The 19,361-nt window shown below is 40.1% G+C and overlaps 1 protein-coding gene across 3 annotated transcripts in view; it reads left to right on the forward strand.

The window, feature by feature from the left end:
- The window catches only part of LOC118282935 (inactive dipeptidyl peptidase 10-like), a 194,005-nt gene that overhangs the window by 170,819 nt on the left and 3,825 nt on the right, over positions 1-19,361 (forward strand). For all 3 annotated transcript variants that reach the window (XM_035604510.2, XM_035604512.2, XM_035604511.2), the window contains 15 exons: positions 1,394-1,514; positions 2,522-2,676; positions 3,779-3,876; positions 4,944-5,067; positions 6,318-6,356; positions 9,038-9,145; positions 10,696-10,787; positions 10,927-10,974; positions 11,644-11,765; positions 13,078-13,122; positions 15,136-15,234; positions 15,331-15,400; positions 16,572-16,766; positions 18,101-18,155; positions 19,024-19,123. In XM_035604510.2, the coding sequence (XP_035460403.2) occupies positions 1,394-1,514; positions 2,522-2,676; positions 3,779-3,876; positions 4,944-5,067; positions 6,318-6,356; positions 9,038-9,145; positions 10,696-10,787; positions 10,927-10,974; positions 11,644-11,765; positions 13,078-13,122; positions 15,136-15,234; positions 15,331-15,400; positions 16,572-16,766; positions 18,101-18,155; positions 19,024-19,123 (1,471 nt within the window). The remainder of the gene's footprint in view (positions 1-1,393; positions 1,515-2,521; positions 2,677-3,778; positions 3,877-4,943; positions 5,068-6,317; positions 6,357-9,037; positions 9,146-10,695; positions 10,788-10,926; positions 10,975-11,643; positions 11,766-13,077; positions 13,123-15,135; positions 15,235-15,330; positions 15,401-16,571; positions 16,767-18,100; positions 18,156-19,023; positions 19,124-19,361) is intronic.

Below are 19,361 nucleotides of genomic sequence, written 5' to 3' on the forward strand. Positions count from 1 at the left end.
ACTTCTGTCTCTCTCGAAGGGCTGAGGACCGATTCAGTTTCCATCAGAGACAAACACTGGTCTGTGTAACTTTGAGGGATGCACTCTCTGCTGTTTGTTTTGGAAATAAGATTTGTACTTTGACAAATGTGTCAGATAAGTTCTGCATTGAGACGGTGATGGTTGGTGCAGTTCTGTTACTGCAATTCAATCTAACTACTTCCTTGAGCTCTCTGGAAAGGTTGTATGAATACATATTGGCTCATAACTCTTTTGTTTCAAGAAAGAAGAAAGTTACAAAATAAATGTAAGCAGCACTTTTGGTCTGTCTGGAAGACCAAAGTACTTCCTGTCTATATTGAACATCTATACACAGCAATAATGTGCAAAAGCAATATATACCAGCAGATGAAAAAGAAAAATCAAAGGAAAAAGATGGTTCCTATAAGTTTTCTTCAATGTCACAGTAACATAGTGGTAATTGTCTGTACATATGTGGCTACTCTTCAGCCAGGAATGGCTAATAGCTAATTTGGACTTTTAATGGTAAAAAAACTATAGGCTGTAAAAACAGAGCTAAAGTTTAGCCCATGGCAAACTGACTAAGTCCATTATACTCCAGGCTTATATCCAAGAAAATAAAAACCACAAAACATTAATTTAGCACTATCAGTATATGTTTTCGCATGTACTAAGGCACAATTTGGTTTTGCCTTTTGAAGCTTTGAGTTTGATTTTGTTGGCCACCAGCATCATGGGTGTCCACCTACACCTGCAACCTGCATCTACTACTACTACTACTACTACTACTACTACTACGCTGTACCCATGTCCCAATCCATAAGATGCTTTATTGTCTATCTTACTTTAAATGAGACCACGATTTCCATAATAAACATCATGCTTTATTGGAGCAGACTTGAAACTAGAGATTGGACCATAAACTCCTCAGGAAAAATGTTTACTGAAGTTATAATACAAGTGAGAAGTAGAGTCACGTTCCCATAGACTTCTATAGAAACAAAATTATTTTTATATCAAAAATTATTTTTGTATATCTATATATCTATATATATATAGATATATATATATAAAGTCTCTCTCAAAACTTATATGTTTAATCTTGCAAAATAAATAGTATTTTTCTTATCAATGAGTATTCGTTTGTATTTTTTTTGAAAACTTTAATATTATTGCTAATTTTTGTTTCCTCATCAATAACGTTCCAAAGAGAAACTCTGCAAACTGTTTTTATTTCATATAATAACGGTTAATCAAGACTATGTGGGCTAAAGTTTTTAAAGCCTGAAATCTGGCACACCCTTGAGAATATTGTGCATCAATATTGTGTTTATCCTTACCATAATATGAAACATTTAAGTTGTGAATGTCGGTGTGTGCTTTGTCTCTACAGATCTACATATTTGAAAATAATATCTACTACCAATCGGATGTCAAAAGTAACTCCCTCAGGCTAACATCCTCGGGGAAAGAAGGGGTCATCTTCAATGGAATGGCTGACTGGCTCTATGAAGGTACAAGAAAAGTAGCCAGACCCTGCAGTTCAGACCTTTTCCTGGTAGCTGTTTGGAGAAACCTTCAGTGTCAAACAGGGGACTTGATATCAGACGATAACCTGTTGAAAAAACGCTTTGCTACATTGGATTTTAAACATTGCTGAGGTACAAATTATGATAACATCCAACATCACTTTCAACGTGTTGACGACTGTCTCATTTACCTGAAAATGCTAGTGTTTAGAAGCCATACCTTATTAAAGACGGCGATTAAATATTCACAGTATTTGTTCTCGTGCAGATATCTCCCGCTGGGTGTGAGGGGTCGTTTCATGGGCTTTTAGTGAACACACACGCTGCATACACTCAGGCACTTCGGCCCCCCTCTCAGGAGAAAAGGAAATTATGTAAATCTAAAAAGGCGAGCGGCCACATTGACTGCACTGATGTTTTTTAAGCTTTTTCTTTCTCCTGCTTTGTTCTTAATTAAGTTTGTCATGTATGATAATTCAACAGTCAGTGATGGCTGACCCCAAAATAGAACTTCATTTAATACCTCTTTTGTTATAGGAGCTATTTTTTCCTCTTCAGTGTGTTTGGGTCTTTAGTACAAGTGTGAGTAGTGTTTAACCGTTAATGATTACATAAGACGGCATTTCCTATTAAATAGACTTAAACCACTTATTGTTACTTACATCTAATGGGATATAAACTAACCTATATTAGTACCAAAGTAACACAGATCAGTATGATCAACTGAAAACGAGTGGACCATTAATAGCAGATTAGAAGACCTTTTTCCAAGCAGTTATTAATTGAGATTGCACTTTTTTTTATAATCATCAATATTTGTTAATGTATTATCAATATCAGATTCAAATTCCCAGCAAAGCATTTTGGTTGTAAGGTCAGCATACAGCTGAATTATTTTCTAGTAGTTGCTTCAGGTAGAAAATCTATATATTTGATCCTTAAATTGCAAAATGTTTTTTAGCTGAGCTCACTCCGTGTCTCCCTCCAAACAGAGGAGATCCTTCAGACCCACGTGGCACACTGGTGGTCACCTGATGGAGAGAGGCTGGCCTTCCTGGTGCTCAATGACAGTCTGGTGCCCAACATGGCTTTACCTCGCTTCACTGGCATGGCATACCCCAAAGGAAAGCAGTACCCATATCCCAAGGTAAACTTAGAAACCATACCGAGCCATGGTTGCCATTTTACTGTTACATTTATTTTCTTTCATTTTAAAGAGAAAGATTAGAAAATATACATCACTTTCTGGTCTGTGCTCTCAGTACAGAGCAGTAGTCAGAATGGGGTTAGCCTAGCTTAGCATTAAGGGTCCCAGTAACTTAGCTAATGAACGTGTTGTATCTTATTTGTTAGGTCCAAACACGCAGAGAAAAAAAACGTTACAATGACATATTGGGGTCTAAGCTAACCAGGGTCTAAGTTAACCAGGGTCTAACCACCGTGACTGACCACCACAGTCTGACTCAGTCAGTTCCTCTCCCCCTTCTCAGACATGGATACGGTGTTGGTTAAATCTGCACTGCCGGGACACATACAGTAGCCAAACGTTAATGTGACTTATTCATCTTTAAGATAAAAGTGGTGCCTGAACTGTGCTAGTGTGCTTCAGTTAGTGTATTATACTAGGTGATATGTAGTTTACCCTGAGTGTAATTAATGTACCCAGCTGAACAGAAAGGAATCTGGACTGAAGTTATTCCTATGTTAAAAAACGGTTTTCTCAAAACACCAACAACTATGATCATGCTTTAATATTTTATTGTTCTTATCTATTTCATACTAAATCGTAACAATTTAATTTCACTGTTTCACATTTTGAAAGCATTATGCTAAAAGAAAAAACAGGAAAGTGTGTTTAATGCCACAACTATCCACCAAGGTTCCGTCATACTGGGAGACTGTACAATAAAGAACGAGGCAGGGATTGATAAACTGAAAAGAATGCGATGCACCACAGTTACTGTGCACACTACCCAGCTTTAACAAAATAGATTGCTGGCTCCCTGCAGGTCTAACCCTGTGCATCTTCATCATCATCTTCACTTACTGTACAGCAACAAATTAACCTCTAGGTCCATTCATCATCCTGCGTTACAATGTCTGCGGGAATTTTTCAATGATCTGTAGACAGAGCATTATTTATTCTATGTCCCACCTGCCATTTTGGAAAGTGTCGTACGCAGATTGTTTTCCCAATGCATTCATATCAGACTTTTGTCTAAAGTCTGGACCGTTGGTTCTGCACACAGGCAGGCCAACCCAACCCGGCGGTGAAGCTCTACGTCGTCAATCTTTACGGGCCGACGCACACGCTTGAGCTCATGCCTCCAGAGACGCTCAAGCTGCGGTGAGAGGAGCTGCTTTTTGTCCGCCATATTTCTGCCTCCGCTGCTGTGAAACTCGAAGGGAAACTTTGGGCATTTTTAAACTTTGGTTGGCCCTTTTTTCCTCACTAGACACTCGGCGTCCTTAATTGGCAAATTTGGCACACTGCAGCTGGCTGTGCCGCTGCATCGCAGTAACGACTTTCACTTCAGTTCAGCTAAGCACCAACAAAACAAAGGATAAAAACTGACAAACAAATTCTACCATGGTTCTGGTGAGGCAAAATTCTTTCTTATTAATTTCTTTACAGCCATCAGAATTTATTAGATTCCATCACTCTATGCCGGAACTCAATCTGAGAGGTGTTAATGGAGATTCTGTGAATTTACCGATTCCAAACTGACGGAATTATGCTGGACTGAGATCATATATATATTTTTATATATATATATATATTCACCAAGTCTTGCACAATGGCTAGATCTTGCACAAAAAGTCAGACATCCTTTGAAAAGAGAGGACAAAAGACACGCAGCAGCTTGACACTGTGAAGTAATATAGTAGAGTTGTAAGGACCTGCAAGATTGGAACAGAACTTTCACCCTTCATTCAGGTGCAATTCGCAACTGCAAGAAAAATATATCTAGAGTCTAACTTTCATATAAACAGTATATGAAGGTATAATCAGTCTATTTAATTTATGCTGCTCTTTGAAATTCACAATGGAAACATAACCAGTACATTTGTTCAAAATATATAATCTTCCATTTGTGGGCACCTGGTCATAAAAAACATTTTACCTCTAAAAAAGGAGTATGACTATAAGTCTGTGTCTCCTAGACTTCCATATATCCATCCATATTATTACAGATTAAAGGTGCAGTAAGCGATTTTCATGTCTATCCAACCGATATATTGCTCGGCCTCTACCGAAAACCCAGATTTTTTTCGGCGCACACACAGAGCTGTCGCCAAAGCGCATGAGGACAGATTTGCAGATTTTTACAAAACGCGTATTGCTTTAGAATCGCTTACTACCCCATTAACACCCACCATGAAGCAGACGGTGTAACTGTAATGATTTCATAGAGACCATTATGTGACGATGGTGAAGTGGATCAGCAAGACCAAGACGTCTGTGAGGTGGTTGAACCGCGCCCAGAACATCTCCATCCTCACTGTGTGCGACACGACCACCGGAGCCTGCGTCACGGTGCGTGTGTGTGTGTGTGTGTGTGTGAGAGGAAGGACTGGGCAGGAGAAGTGTGTCCTTGGGAAACGAAAGAGACTGAAATATTGAAAAAGCATTTCACCTTGCTTAGGTTTTTTTTATGTTATTGTTTATTTTTATATTTATTGCTGGATTATTGAATCCATGGAAAATGGCAGTTTTTCCATCTTGTGCAATGCAATATAATGCTCCACATGTACACCAAGAAGTGCTCCTCAAACTTTGGTGCAGCGCTCTTTGAAAGGTTTATATTTGATCACACCTGGTTACAGTTCTTTAGTTATATCTTTCCGGTTCTATATTTATATTTGAATTCCAAGGTTATGCCTTTGTTCACTGTTTGCTCCCTGCACTCGTCGCCATCTGCTCAAATGGCAAATATAGCGACGGGTACCTTTGAGTATTTTTGTGATGCAAGTTTTCAGCATTTCATGTAAAGGGTGATATGAAAATTTCAATGAATATTTCAATGAAATGAAAGGACAACGTCTCATTAAGTCATTTAAATTTTTGGTCCTATTAGCATTTCAAAATGCTTTGTAAAATGATGCTTTGTATAGAATCGCTACAGTTGCATTACTATTGATTTAAATAGACATTTTAGTTACTGTTTACCATTCTCACACTGCACTATTACAGTTTACTTTAAATAAGATATGACACTGGAAACTCACAGTGGTTGTTGAAGACGTGGGTTGTTGATTTGACATAAACAAACTAGATAGATTGCAGCAGTAGTCATGTAATAAGGGCGGTGGGTTTTAACCTTGGCCTTGCACACCTTCACTGGTCGTGTCTGTTCCACTGCTAATTATTTGGCTCCAAGAAAAACGGAGAGGGGTGAAATCGCAGCACATCTGCTGGATTCGAATCTGTCCATATACTCTCTCGGTATTTGGACGACGCAGCGCAGCATGAGTTAACCCTGCATTTGAACTGACTGAGGCTCCACCGGCTGCTTTCCAGTGCCGTGGTTCCTGATTTGGTGTGATGTGCACGAACAAAACATGCGGCCCGGCCAAGATGCAGCTTAACTCAGGCCTCCACTCAGTGTCCAAGGATCCCCTGCCCAAACTCTGGCTCCCCCCGCTCATGCATAGTGGTTTGAAATGAGGGTTCAGAGCAGAGGGGTGCTGTCCCCCGTGGCATGTTACAATAAAGAACAACATTAGGGCCTCATTACTCATTATTTGGGTGAATTAACACTAGCCTGATATTTTATTCTTTTTCAGAGACACGAAGAAAGCTCGGAGCTCTGGCTTTCCAAGCAGGTATGGTTCTCTGTATTTACATGTCACGGTCTGTACTTCCAGTGCTGTCATTTCAAATAGTTCCATGTCCAACTCAATATCTTTCAAAACCATGGGACCTAAAGGACTCAGTGCTCTCTGTATCTTGATGGAGGGCTCTGCTCATCCCTCAAGATCCAACACCTGGTGATGCAAGCATAGGCCGAGCAGCAGCAAGGACTCATGTTGTCTTCTGCAGGAGCCAGGGTCACAGTCTGTGATTCAAAGCCTTCCCTCCTGCAGAAATACAGATAACAATGTTCGATGCAAATGGAGCAAAGAAGCAGTTGTTTAAATCATTGTCTTTATTCAGCTCGTATTTACAAATCACCTCTTCAGGTGACTTGCAGATGCTCTTCATTTTGGTACGTAATCTGGATTAGGGATAACATTTTCTACAATAAAAGGTAATGCCAATCCACTAAAATAGCTTAAACTGAAGCTACATACAATTGCTTCATTCACTTCATGCCTTGTTCACCTGACAGAAAAGTTCACACCCAATTTCTTAATTTTTTTTTTTGGTTTAATCTGACATCATCTCCATTGATCTCAGTCAACTGGGGGGTTTAATTAGAAAATTGGAAAAATGTAAGACATTGCAAAAAACTGAAAATGAGCCTGTTCTCTCTTTCTTTTGAGGAAAAGGGGGATTTACTTTAGAACCCTGATCATTTTGGCTCAATTAATTGAATTTTCTTGCCATAGCATGTTCTATTTACCCAGACTGAAGAGAGACAGAGAGAGTTCCTTTCAGGATGTGATCAGCCCTGCGGCCGCACACATTTGGCTCTAGTTGTGGGTAGTCTAAGCACTTGACAATCTTGGCACGCTTTGTTAAAGTGGTAATCTGTGAAATGCTCATTTACTCGCTGTAGGTTTCCGTCGATGCAGAGAGTCTCTGCAAATGTATTTTTCATGTAAGATCTTCACATAAGACCTCAATGATCTACAGCAATGTTCTTGGAAATGGCAAAGGCTCATCCTGAGTAGACTTGATTGACTGCGTGACATATTTAATTCATTTTTGGTAACAAAAAAAAAAGAGAAGTCTTCAATTAACCAAAGCGTGACCGTGCTTCAAATATCTGATGGGGTTATGTAAGATTTTCCTCCAGATATGTCCAGTACAAGGATTTTCTTTTAGCCAAGTTCAGTTCTTATATTATGTATTATATTTTTAGGCTATAACCACTGATCCATTAAAGTTTGTCCAGGCAGAGAACGATCTCCCCTCTGTAATATAATGGAACAGGGTTACAATGATGCAGGAAGTGAAAATACTTAGAATCTTCAGGACTTGTAGGGTAGGTCAACGGTTATCATTAGGATTTGTCAGCTTACAATTCTATTGCTAATCAATTCTCTGACTCTTCATACCTTATGTTAACACTTAATGGGGGCTCTCGTAAGCATCTGACTTTGGATCTAAAAAAAACCTAATCAAGGCTTACAAAGTAGGGGGCGGCTATAAAATGATATTTAAGTCCTTTAAGCTTGAGATGTCCTCTGTTCAAAATGTCCCTAACAAATTGGCAGTTAAGGAGAACTGAGGAAGTACAGACAATAGCTGCACAACAAAAAACACTTTCAGGTAAAAGTGCAGGTCTTGTGGCAGCAAAGGAGCTGCAGGGGGTCTACACGGAACAGTCATCAGAGGCAAACCTTACCTGCAACCTCAGCACAAAGTTCAACTTCCTAGTTGTGCAAAGTAATAGCTGTGAGAGCGACAGAGCTAAAACAGCCACGGAGATGTGATTGGACAAACAAGTGGCAGCCAGCGGTACACCAATCATTGCACGGGTAGAGGGAAGGATTGACTCCACGGAATATCAGTGAATTCGGGAGCAATTGTCCTGTTGTCAGTTGAGATCCACAGCAGACTAGGAACTACCTCAAGAAACACAAACTGAAGTCTGCTTTCTTGGCTACTGGGTGCCCAAACTTTTGTACATACCAAAATTACTCTTTAACTGTTTTCCACTTTCCAAGTCCATAAAACAAAAAGGTCACATTGCATTGACATGGTTGTCCAAACTTTTTTGTACAAAAGTCAAATATGAGCTCACTACTTGAAGACATTACAGCAAATTAATACAGCGCTTGGATAAAGGTTTGGGTCCTAACATGAAGCAGAATTCAAAAAGAAGGGTGATAATAAGATAACCCTTATGACAAAACTATGACACCAACCGTGTTTTCTGCCCATATTATACAGTTATTTCCACAGGCTGAAGGGTTTTCCCTACAATAAGTACCCTGAAACAGACATCTGACAGCAGTGCTGTGTTAAGTTCAGCACCTGCATGGTACTCAGGTGGTCGTGTGTGGTGCTGTTCTCAATGCTGGTCATGTGTACTCTTTTCTGTGAAAGGCTTCACACATTCAGTGTAAAGTCAATCATCGGTCTAAACAGTCCCCAAAATGGACTTTTATCCATAAACGATCGCTGTGGATTACTACTTTCCGGGCTGAAAAATTGGTCTGACCGAGGAGACCATTGTCACATCTCACTATCATCTATCGTGTGGTTCCTTAGAGTCGCGCTTCATCCATTTTTACGACAGTGTAAAAAAAAAACATCAGGCATGATGGAAAAAAGGGGAATTTGTCCAATGTTTAGATCCGGGTTTAAAATCGTTACATCTTTCGCATTTTTGCAGAACCAACAACCAGTGTTCTCCAAAGATGGCAACCGGTTCTTCCTGACTGTTCCAGTCAAACAAGGAGGACGTGGGGAGTTTCATCACATCGCCATGTTCACCACACAGGTGAGAATCAAATTTATCATCAGCCTAAACACATGGGAAGTAGTTAGATCCCTCACCCTTATAGAATGCTGTTGCCACAGCTTCAATAACACTGTATGTGTGTGTAAAAGTGTATGCTCTCAAAAATGGAGGAAATTACGCACAGCAGCCCTTATTTGTCATGCTGCTGTTCAACTCTTACATGAAGTGTTGCCATAATCAAGAGACTATTGTACCTGATTTATGATACCTCCTTCCTCTCACCCAATATTGATACAATATCCAATGCATAGAGCCAGTTATCACCAACACAGGTATTAAAAAGTTCCCATTCAGATACAAACATCAACCACAGGTTCTCAACCACGGCTTCTTTGAGCCTTGGCACCTGTCACTGCTGTTACGGAAACACAGAGATTACTCCTATTTATTCCCAAAAAATGGGAACGCTTAACCCAATATTTGAATTCATGCAGTATCAGCTATTGGATCAATAGGTGACTGCCTGAACCGGCATAGTAGCTATAAATAGAAGCCCAACTGACTGTTACAGGAATGATAGATGCGAGAGGTGTCAGATGTGTCACCTCTGTGGTTAAGGGTTGGTCATGGTTGTATAACTACTTGGTTCGGGTCAGTGGGTTATGGCTTGATTGTGGTCATGGTTTAAGAAACCAACAGTGACTGATGGTGGTGTGTCCTGGGGTCTCAACTCGTCCCCACTAAGCATGTATTGGTATTGTGATAGTGTGGATATAGCCACAGTTGCTCCTCACTCATTGTGCCCAAGTCTCTCACTAAAGAAGCAACTTTTTGAAGACATGTTTGTGTTGTTTGACTTTCTTCAGTTGTTTTTTTAGACGATATACGACACTTCGAGAAAAAAAATCAAATGATACATGCCAGTCATCAGACTCGTGTTTCCCTTGTGTTAACTGCAAATTCCACTGCAATATCAATGAATAGTCCCAAACTAGCCCTGGTAAGAAAACAAAATCTGGAACTGCCTATGATTCTTTAAAAAAAATAAAATGTCATCGTTCTCTTGAGGACAGTCTAGCTGACAATACATGGCTGACCAGCCACCGGCCTCTTCCCTGAAGGGGAGGGAGCACAAAGCATATTTTGCCTGGATTGTTTTTCCAGTCAATGTTAATTTACCCCAAACAGCCAATGTACCATCTGGCACCATAGCAACTATTGAATACATGTTTCGGTGTGTGTGTGTGTGTTTTGGCTTACAGCACAGCGTGCCCCTGTTAAATCTGGCTGCTGTATAGATGATTGAGTCGTAAATCCTCTGGAGAAGCTTTTTGCATTTTTTTCCATCAACTTTAAATGTAATCAAATACAGTATAAAATTGACGCCCACTTCCCTCTCAGTCTGAAAACATTTCCTGTAACACAGTGAAGTTCCTTTCACCCTTTCCTCTAACAAGCACGTCATCATTATTGTGCCTTGTCAGGAAGGCCACACGCAAGTCGTTCGACATGTTCAGGCTTTTTTAGCGAATGACCAACGAGCAAGTCAGATGAATGACCTGGTCCTCATCTTCTCCTGTTCCTCTCAGTTCAGAGCAGATCAGAATGAAGTCCGACATCTGACCTCAGGAAACTGGGAGGTGACCAGGATCATCGCCTTTGACGAGAACACCGACAACCTGTAAGTTTAACTGCGTGACATGGTAAATGAAACATGGACACCACACTTTGCTTATGAATTAAATCACAAAACTAAACTAAAACTCCTGGGATATGGTGTTTCATTCACGTTCACTCTTTCTGTTTTGCGCCCTTGACAGGTATTTTCTCAGCACCGAGGGTTCGTCACGAAGACGACAACTTTTCAGGTCAGTTTGGCATTTATTTATTATAGAGTCGGGACTTTGGTGTTGACAGTCACCAAGTGGTCTCATTAAAATTGTCATTTGTCATTTTAACATCTATACTTCTTGCAAGACGTTTATTGAACTGGATTTTTTTATTATACTGTATGAATACATTATATATACACACTAAAGATAGCACTGGTATCATTTTATCTTTTAATTCCTACTGACAATTAAAAGACAAACACCTACAATGAATTTACTCTTTTAGCAACTGTTGTGTGTGTGTCCTCTGTGGCAGAGACACAAACATTCAAAATCCCATAATACAACGATATCATTGCATTTGGCAATGGGGGAGATTCTCATTTTGGAGAAGCTCGAATGTTTAGGACTTTAAATGAACAATTAGATTAAAACAATTCATTTGGAAAATGTTGTTGCAGATTAGTTTTGTGTCTGTTGACTAATCCCTTAAATCGACCACTTGTCTGTCTGACAGTCCGACGAGAATAAACTACAGTTTTTCCAACATTTGAATAGTTTATGGAGAAATTTAATTATTTCTCATAGAGGAAAAAACCTGTATCAGGTCGTGAGTACAGAGGTAACACTTGACCATAATAAAAAGTCGTGATGGCTATGTTTTTATGCACCTTGTCTCACTTTCCCCGTGTCTTCTCTCCTCAGTGTTAAAACCGTGGGTCTGTTCCCACGACGGTGTTTAACGTGCGAGTTGAACAAAGCTCACTGTCTGTTCTTCGACGCCGACATCAGCCCCACAAACCAGCACATCATCCTACAATGTAAAGGTACGCAAAGCCAGTGTCCCACTAAGCAGAGCTCTCCTGTAATCTGTAGCTTCCATCATATGTTGAACTGTATGATGATGATTATGAGGATGGAGTAGAAGAAGAATTTGATTTGATTTGGTCCAAAGTAATTTGAAGTAGGATACCCACCGTACAATGATAGACGGTGCTCCACTTTCTGTACGATTGGACAAATATTCCTTCAGTCACTGAAAATATTTTAACATTTGACGGGAAGAGGCAAGAACATTTTTCATCAAGGCTTTCTGCCAACTCCATCTATATACAGAGCAAATTTAATTTAATTTGAGTTTTTGTTTGAAATGTGAATAATCTAATTCTAATATCACACTACATTGCAGATTACTAGCTCAGTTGTGCTTAGTCGCTCCCATTGTTTGTGCACTAAAAGAATATGAATTCCACAATTTAGTCAGCCATTTTCTTTCAAGCGGAGATCATCTGGCAGATGTCAGGATTTATGCCCCGTGATCTGTCACCCTCCATCTATTCAGTTTTACATCTGTCCCCCATCAGTTCCAAATGAGAGGCATACAATTAAAACAATTAGCCACTCTATTGTGTATAATTACTTTTAGGTGGCGTTATTAGGTGGCTTATTTAATAGAGGGTATCTCTTCTTATTGTTTGTGATTTCAATTTATTCTGAGCAGATGAGATCGCTTCACGCTCTGAAAGCGTCTGGGCTTCGGTGAGGTGATTTATTGGACAATAATAGTGCTCCCTCTCCCAAAAGCAATAAAAATAATGGAGAGAGCTTATTGTCTTCCGAGGGCCAAGTTCACATAACCCCAACAAGCTTGTCCTGACACCTGTTCTCGCGGAGAGCTACACAAGCCGTTTAATTCCACTCATAAAAGGATTATGATTTGTTTTCTGATTTCAAGTGCACACAGCAGTTCGCAAACAGACAAGCACAAGAAATAAAGTAAGTAAGTTAGAGCTAAAGTTTGTGTTTCAGTGCAAAGAAAGTTGAGGTCGTTTTGCAGACACAAAGGGAGCAAACCTGCCATCCTGTTAACCTCTGACCAAGGACGGTGGAAAGACCAGGGTTCATTTGACAGTACAGTAGACCTTTAACCCCTAATTGATATAGGTAAGGTCAGGAAGGTGAAGCAAAATTGAGGATAAAAGATGGCTGCCTTTTCCTGACTTTTGTTGAACGAGCAATCACTCGCTGATTTGTACAATTTTCTTTGACTATCTGCACTACTCCCAAATCCTTCAATCAGAATTACAGAGGAACAGGATCATGTCTGAATTACTTTTGTTTTTTCTTGATCCTTTTTAGGCCCTGGAGCGCCGACTGTGATCCTACACAGCCTCAATAATTCAAGTAAGGATGCCATTTAGTCTTTGGGAAAGACGGGGAATGTGAAGACGATGGTCATGGCTGTCTGCAGGACAACGAGAAAACAAACTAACTTACTAACACTTTAAACATGCTGCTGCACAGTCGCTGTTCAAGAGGATGCAGCCTAAAATAAGCAGAAAATAAAACTAACATTGTGCTATTGCACTGACTGCATGGTTGGAGAATGGAAGCATAATCATCTACCAATATGCATTCAACACATTCATTTGATACATACTATATTACATTACTTGCTTGCTCGGTGTGTATACACCATTTGCAGCAAGCCGATGAAGTCATGGAGGAGGAGGCCCTTTCCAAACACAGAGGGAACTCAGAGTGCTTGGAAACGAGGCAAATGAATGGATTAGAATCACATTTCAAAAACGCAGTTAATGAGGAGGAAAACACGACCGATCTTGAAGTCGGTTCCGTCTTTGAGCAGCGTAGTAGCTAAACTGTGGCTGCACCAGTCGACTGCCTCCCAAACATCTCAGGGACCAATTAGGTTTACACCCTTCGAGTGTGTCAGGTGTGTGTTTTGGTTCCGAGGCTCGACGTTTCTTCCCGGGGCTCCGGCAGCGGCGTTCGGAACAAATCCCACGATGGCTCGTGTGTCTCTCGCAGGCACAATTCCAGGTATTCGTTTCTCTGGACCAATGTCCGCTGGTAAGAACAAAACCTCTGTGCATCCTGATCCAATTCCCCCCGGACGCGCCAATGGCCGATAACCATGTACGTTATCCAACTGCAAGTTACGCCACATCCACTTTCACAGCTATTAATAGTCCGAGTCCCAGATGTTCTGTCACAGCTTTCAGTGTCCACAACTATGATGTCCACTTGGCCATCTTTCACACTATTGTTGAGTTTTTATTCAATGACAATTGTAAAAACTATATATTTTTTTAAATTCAATTTTTAATTAGTTTCTCTTTGCTTTAAAAAAAAAAGTAGATTTTTGATTACTGCTTACAAATCCTGATTCTTGTGTTCTTTTTTTAAATCATTTTTTCCCCCACCGGAATGAATATAGACACGTAGTGCGCACACACACACACACACACACACACAAACACACAAACACACACACACACACACACACACACAAACACACACACACACACACACGCATTGAAAAGTTGACAGCTGTGCTGCAGAAAAGCAAGCAATTTGCCCAGGGTTATTTGGATAGGCCCCTCCATCCACAGCTGGGAACTCGAGGCCTCTGGTGGTTTCATAATGAGACGTCTATTGATTTTGGGTTTTCCATTAGAAATGCTGGATGGATTCCATTTCATTTAGCCGCATCTGAGATGGCTTGAATGGAAAAAAAATGGTCAAATCAGACAGTCATTGTTTATATTACGCGTAAGTTGAGGGAAAGCTGCGATGAGAAAAATGCCTTTCAGAGATGGAACCTTTTTTTGTAGTTGAGGTGCTCACGTTTAATGGTGGTTTGATTGAAGGTCGGCCGCATGCGATTCTGTCTCCTGTCACAAATTAAAAACTGTTCATAGCTTTTAGTTTAGCGAGGGTCTCTTTTGATTCAAAGGCTGATAACAGCAGTGTTTTTTTAAGTAAAAAAGAAAACAGAAAAAAGGAACCAATTTTTCTATTGCCTTTGGCTGAATATTTCAATTAATGGTTTTATTCAGTAATGTAGAGGTTTCTCCTATGTTTGCAACAGTTAATCCCCACAGAGATGAATTCCAGGAATGTAATTCATCCTAGAGCTTTTTTAAATGTACCACACGGTGAGACCATGTCGGAAAACGTTCCCCAGCGCTCAGATCTTATCTGTCTCACCCACGCCTCCAGTCTCATCTTATTTCATCAGCTCCACAGACAAATCCTCACATTGGTATGGGACTCGTATGCTGTGACACTTTCAATGCAGATTACTGCCAGCATTTGACTTTCGTCTTTTCAACACGTTGCCCTGTGTTTTCTCTTATTTTTTGGGGGGGTTTTCTTTTTCTTCTTTTTTTACAGATTACTACATTCTGGAGAACAACTCTTTACTGAAAGCAGCCTTGAAGTTCAAACGGGTCCAGCTGACTGACTTCAGAACTGTTCCAATGGAACATTTTGGTGAGAAGAAAGTGTTGTTTTCTCTTCTGTAACTGGGAGTCACAGACAAACCGCGGGTGCAGTTACATCAGCTTTTCTTTTCATTTCTTTTCACAGACTTACCTTTGAAGATCTCCTACCCACCAGACTTCTCTGAGTCCCGTCACTATGGACTCCTGCTGCTGGTGTATGTACCACGTGTGATGACACATCAGACATGCATACTGATAAATAGATGGGTTTTTTTTGCCTGACATTCAATAATATAACCCATACAACACCAGCAATACAGGACAGAAAGTCTACATATGCATGTTAAATGTGTGAGGGCCCATTTAATCAGATCCCTAACACCCTGACCCGGTTCAGTCCTGCTGTTGACATCCGTCCTGAGCGATCCCATCACAAGTGCACAGCTCGAAGTTCAGGTGTGAACGCACCCAAGATGCGCTAAGGAGGCATTTCAGGCGTGGTAATATTGCTTCTATCTCATATTTTACATTGGGTACTATTTATTTCAATCAATAAAGTATATTTTTTAATAGTAAAATAATATAGTTAGGTCTAATGAATAAAAACACATGCAGCCAGCCAGCCCAGCAGCTTGTATTTGATATATGCAAGAGCAGAAGATTTATGGTAAATTCAGCTTTTTTCTGATATTTTACATTAGGTCAAATACATTTAACATTAGGTTAAATATATTTGACATTAGGTACTATCCATTTAAATCAATAAAGTATATTTTTTTATAATAATATATAGTATAGTTAGGTCTACGTGTCACAGGTTTGAGGGAGCGGGACCCAAATGAAGGTAAGAAGGAAAAAAGAGTATTTAATAACTACGGTAACAAAAAAAATATACAAAATCCAACTCTCGGACCTCAAATCCAAAAGTTCCAAAATAAACTACAACGGCAAATAGAATTCCTGAAATGTCCATGTTTTTGGTTTTGTTGTGCGACACCGAGATTTTCAGTCGCCCCATCTACCTCAGTAACGTGTTGAAAGGAGGACGGTAATTTTGTACAAGTTTTGTCATTTTCAATATAAATCCAGTGAAAAGACCAAAACCAGCAACAACACAAATATCAATAAGTATTGTGTGCGTATTCTAAAGCCTGATCAATTTCTCATGGCCATAGAGCTCCGTTGTTGTAAATAAAATGACAATTATGAATTTTGGCCTTTCATATTTTGAATTTCAGCTTTCAGAGTTTACCGGGGGTGCTTTTACTAATCCATTGAAGACTTCTTCTTTTTTTTACAGATTGCCTCAAGCTTGCTCATCATTTCTGTTTCTGTCATTAGGATTCTGGGAGTTTGCCTGATTGACATGTCTTCTGCTCTGCTCAGTGACAGCGCCCCCGGTGATCAGGCGGTGACCGACCGCTTCTCCCTCAGCTGGGACTCGGTTCTGGTGAGCTCTGACAACATCATCGTGGCTCGTCTGGACGGCCGGGGCAGCGGATTCCAGGGCCAGAGGATCCTGCACGAGGTTCACCACAGACTGGGAACTGTCGACGTCCAAGACCAGATTGCAGCAGTAGAGTACGCTGTCAAATTACTTTCACCCTTTTATGAACCTAACTGCAACAAAAAAAGTTAAAAAACTCTATACACACATACAGTGCATCAAGTGACATCAAACTCTTGTTTATGTATTTACTTATGTAATGTATTAAATAGGGTTAAAAAAATAAAATCAGAATGAACTTAATATTTTCTTTGGAGCTGCTGGTTAGAGACCCACATGATGGTACAGATGAAGAAAAATGTTTTGCAATTTGTTCAGAAAAACTATCCCACCTCAAGGAATTAGTAGCTGCTTAAGAGCTTTTAATTATATCACACGATCTTCATCAGCAGACGGAGTTTGCTCAGATGTGGATGCTGAGAAAGATCATGTTTCATAGGTCGGAAGCCGGGGTTGGGATTGTTTTGCGAACAGTTGTCTCCATCTTTGGTTTTGGAGCGACTGTAAAATACAATGTTGGTCAAGATGAACATGTTTCCGGAAACAACATGATATGTGACTTAGCTGTTGCAGCGACTGCTTTTGTCTCTGTCATTATTTTTTTAAATCCTCGTGGGCGCAAACAGGAAAAATAAAGCATTGGTTTTTGTTTGAAAATGTTTCTCCCCAAAAACGGATTTTTCTCTAACACTCCACTTTGCACGACAGAGGCGAGGTGTTGTCAATGTCACATGCAAATGCCACTTTTTAAAGATTTCAAATGAATAATGTTTACAAGGGCACCACAAAGGCCTTGGCACAAAAGTTTGACTGGAATGGGTAGCTTTTTGGAGAATGGACAATGAGGCAACTGTGTCTGGCTGTTCTTCATGTGCATGAAAGATTTATCACGTGAGAGCTGCTCCTAAAGATTAATCAAAGGGTTTTGAGAAGAAGTCTTTCACTTGTACCAAAAAACAGTAACACTTGTCCATTTACCATTAACCATCCGCTTACCATTAACTAGTTACTTATTAGCATGCACATTAAGAGAAGCTCTGTATCAGTCATTATAAGACACTTGTAAGTGTAGTATTCTGCATATTCTACAACAAGTAGGGCATTTACAAAAAGCTTTCCCTCAATAATCTCCAATTACTGCTTAGTGATAGTATGTAGGCTGCACAAAGCCACTAGATGTGAAAGCTGAAAGATGTATGCTCTACTGCAAATATACACATGAAAACAGAGGAAAACAAGAATGTGATTTCATGAACTCAATAGATAAAAGAAAAAACCCCAATAAATAAATAGCCACTGTAAAGAGTAATGATATTTAGCCAATAGCATGCAGCTGTTGTGAAGCCTAGAATCAGATTTTATGAAAGAAGCTCATTAAATGTATGTTGTTGGGTTTGGTTTTTTTCAGATACATGATGAAATTTCCATATATTGATCGGACTCGGATAGCAGTCTTCGGAAAGGTGAGCCAATGCTTTTGTCTGTCATTAGATTTAAAAACCAAAACAACCTCTCATAAGGAAGTGGTACGGGTTTCCCATTGATTAGTTAGACTGGCTAATGTTTTCCACAGTCTCATAATGAACCAACAATGTTTTACACACTCATAGTAATATGTCAGTTCTTATAACTTTGTGTTTTGCACCTCTGCCTCATTGTAGAGCTGTGTGCAGCGCTCTTTGCTCTCTCCCTCTCTCTCTCTATCCGCCTCTCTCTCTGAAATCCTGTGTGCCATTAAAACATCCCCGACATGGTTACCATGGCGGCAGGCGGCCCTTGTCAGAGTCTCTTCTCTAGGTGTGCGCGCTTCCGCGTGGGTCATGCGGCTCTCAGCAGGCCGCCTTGTCTTACCTGTCACTCACTGAGCTAACAGCATGCTCTTTAATGTTGTAGAGAGTGACCCAGCCCGGATGACTCCTATATCACCACGTGTCGTCGTGTAGCGTACAGTAGTAAACAGCCAGAGTATCTGAGGGGGTTGTTATGGGGGATAGAGGTGGGCTTCATTTGCATATTCACAGATCTGCGAATTCTAAATGAGGTGTAGAGGTAAAGTACGTCCAAGACCACGAAGACGGAGATGAGTTTTTTTAGGTTTGTAATCAATGCATGGAGAGGAACTTCAATTCAATCTGCCGACTGTGTGCCTATGCATATTACATTATTACATACACACTTCTGTTGAACAACATGTCTGCGCGGAAAGTGCTGTCAGTGCTGGTTTCCATATTTTTGGAGTTTTTCACAGACATGATTGAAGTGTCAAGTGATTTAATTACATTTGCTTTACTCCATTGATTTAGAAATAAATTAATATTTTTGTGTGTGTAGGGTTATGGAGCCTACATCACATTAATGATGCTCAAGTCCACCGACAGCATTTTCAAATGCACATGTGCAATGTCACCAGTGACGGACTGGAGACTCTATGGTGAGTACAGACACCCCCCCCCCCCCCCCCCCCCCCACACACACACACACAGTAAACCTTGCACTACGTTCATGTGATGTCACAAACAGCTGAGTCGTGTTCTTCACATTTTCCATCTGTCGTGTCAAGTAGAATAGAATGTTTTTAGTGGAGGCAGAGAGAAAAACTGAAGGTGTTATGTATGTGTGTGTTTGCCTGTGAATCGAGCTTTTTGAAAAAAAAAAAAAAAACTGCATTT

The sequence above is a fragment of the Scophthalmus maximus genome, chromosome 14, assembly GCF_022379125.1.
Source record: "Scophthalmus maximus strain ysfricsl-2021 chromosome 14, ASM2237912v1, whole genome shotgun sequence".
Taxonomy (NCBI): Eukaryota; Metazoa; Chordata; class Actinopteri; order Pleuronectiformes; family Scophthalmidae; genus Scophthalmus; species Scophthalmus maximus.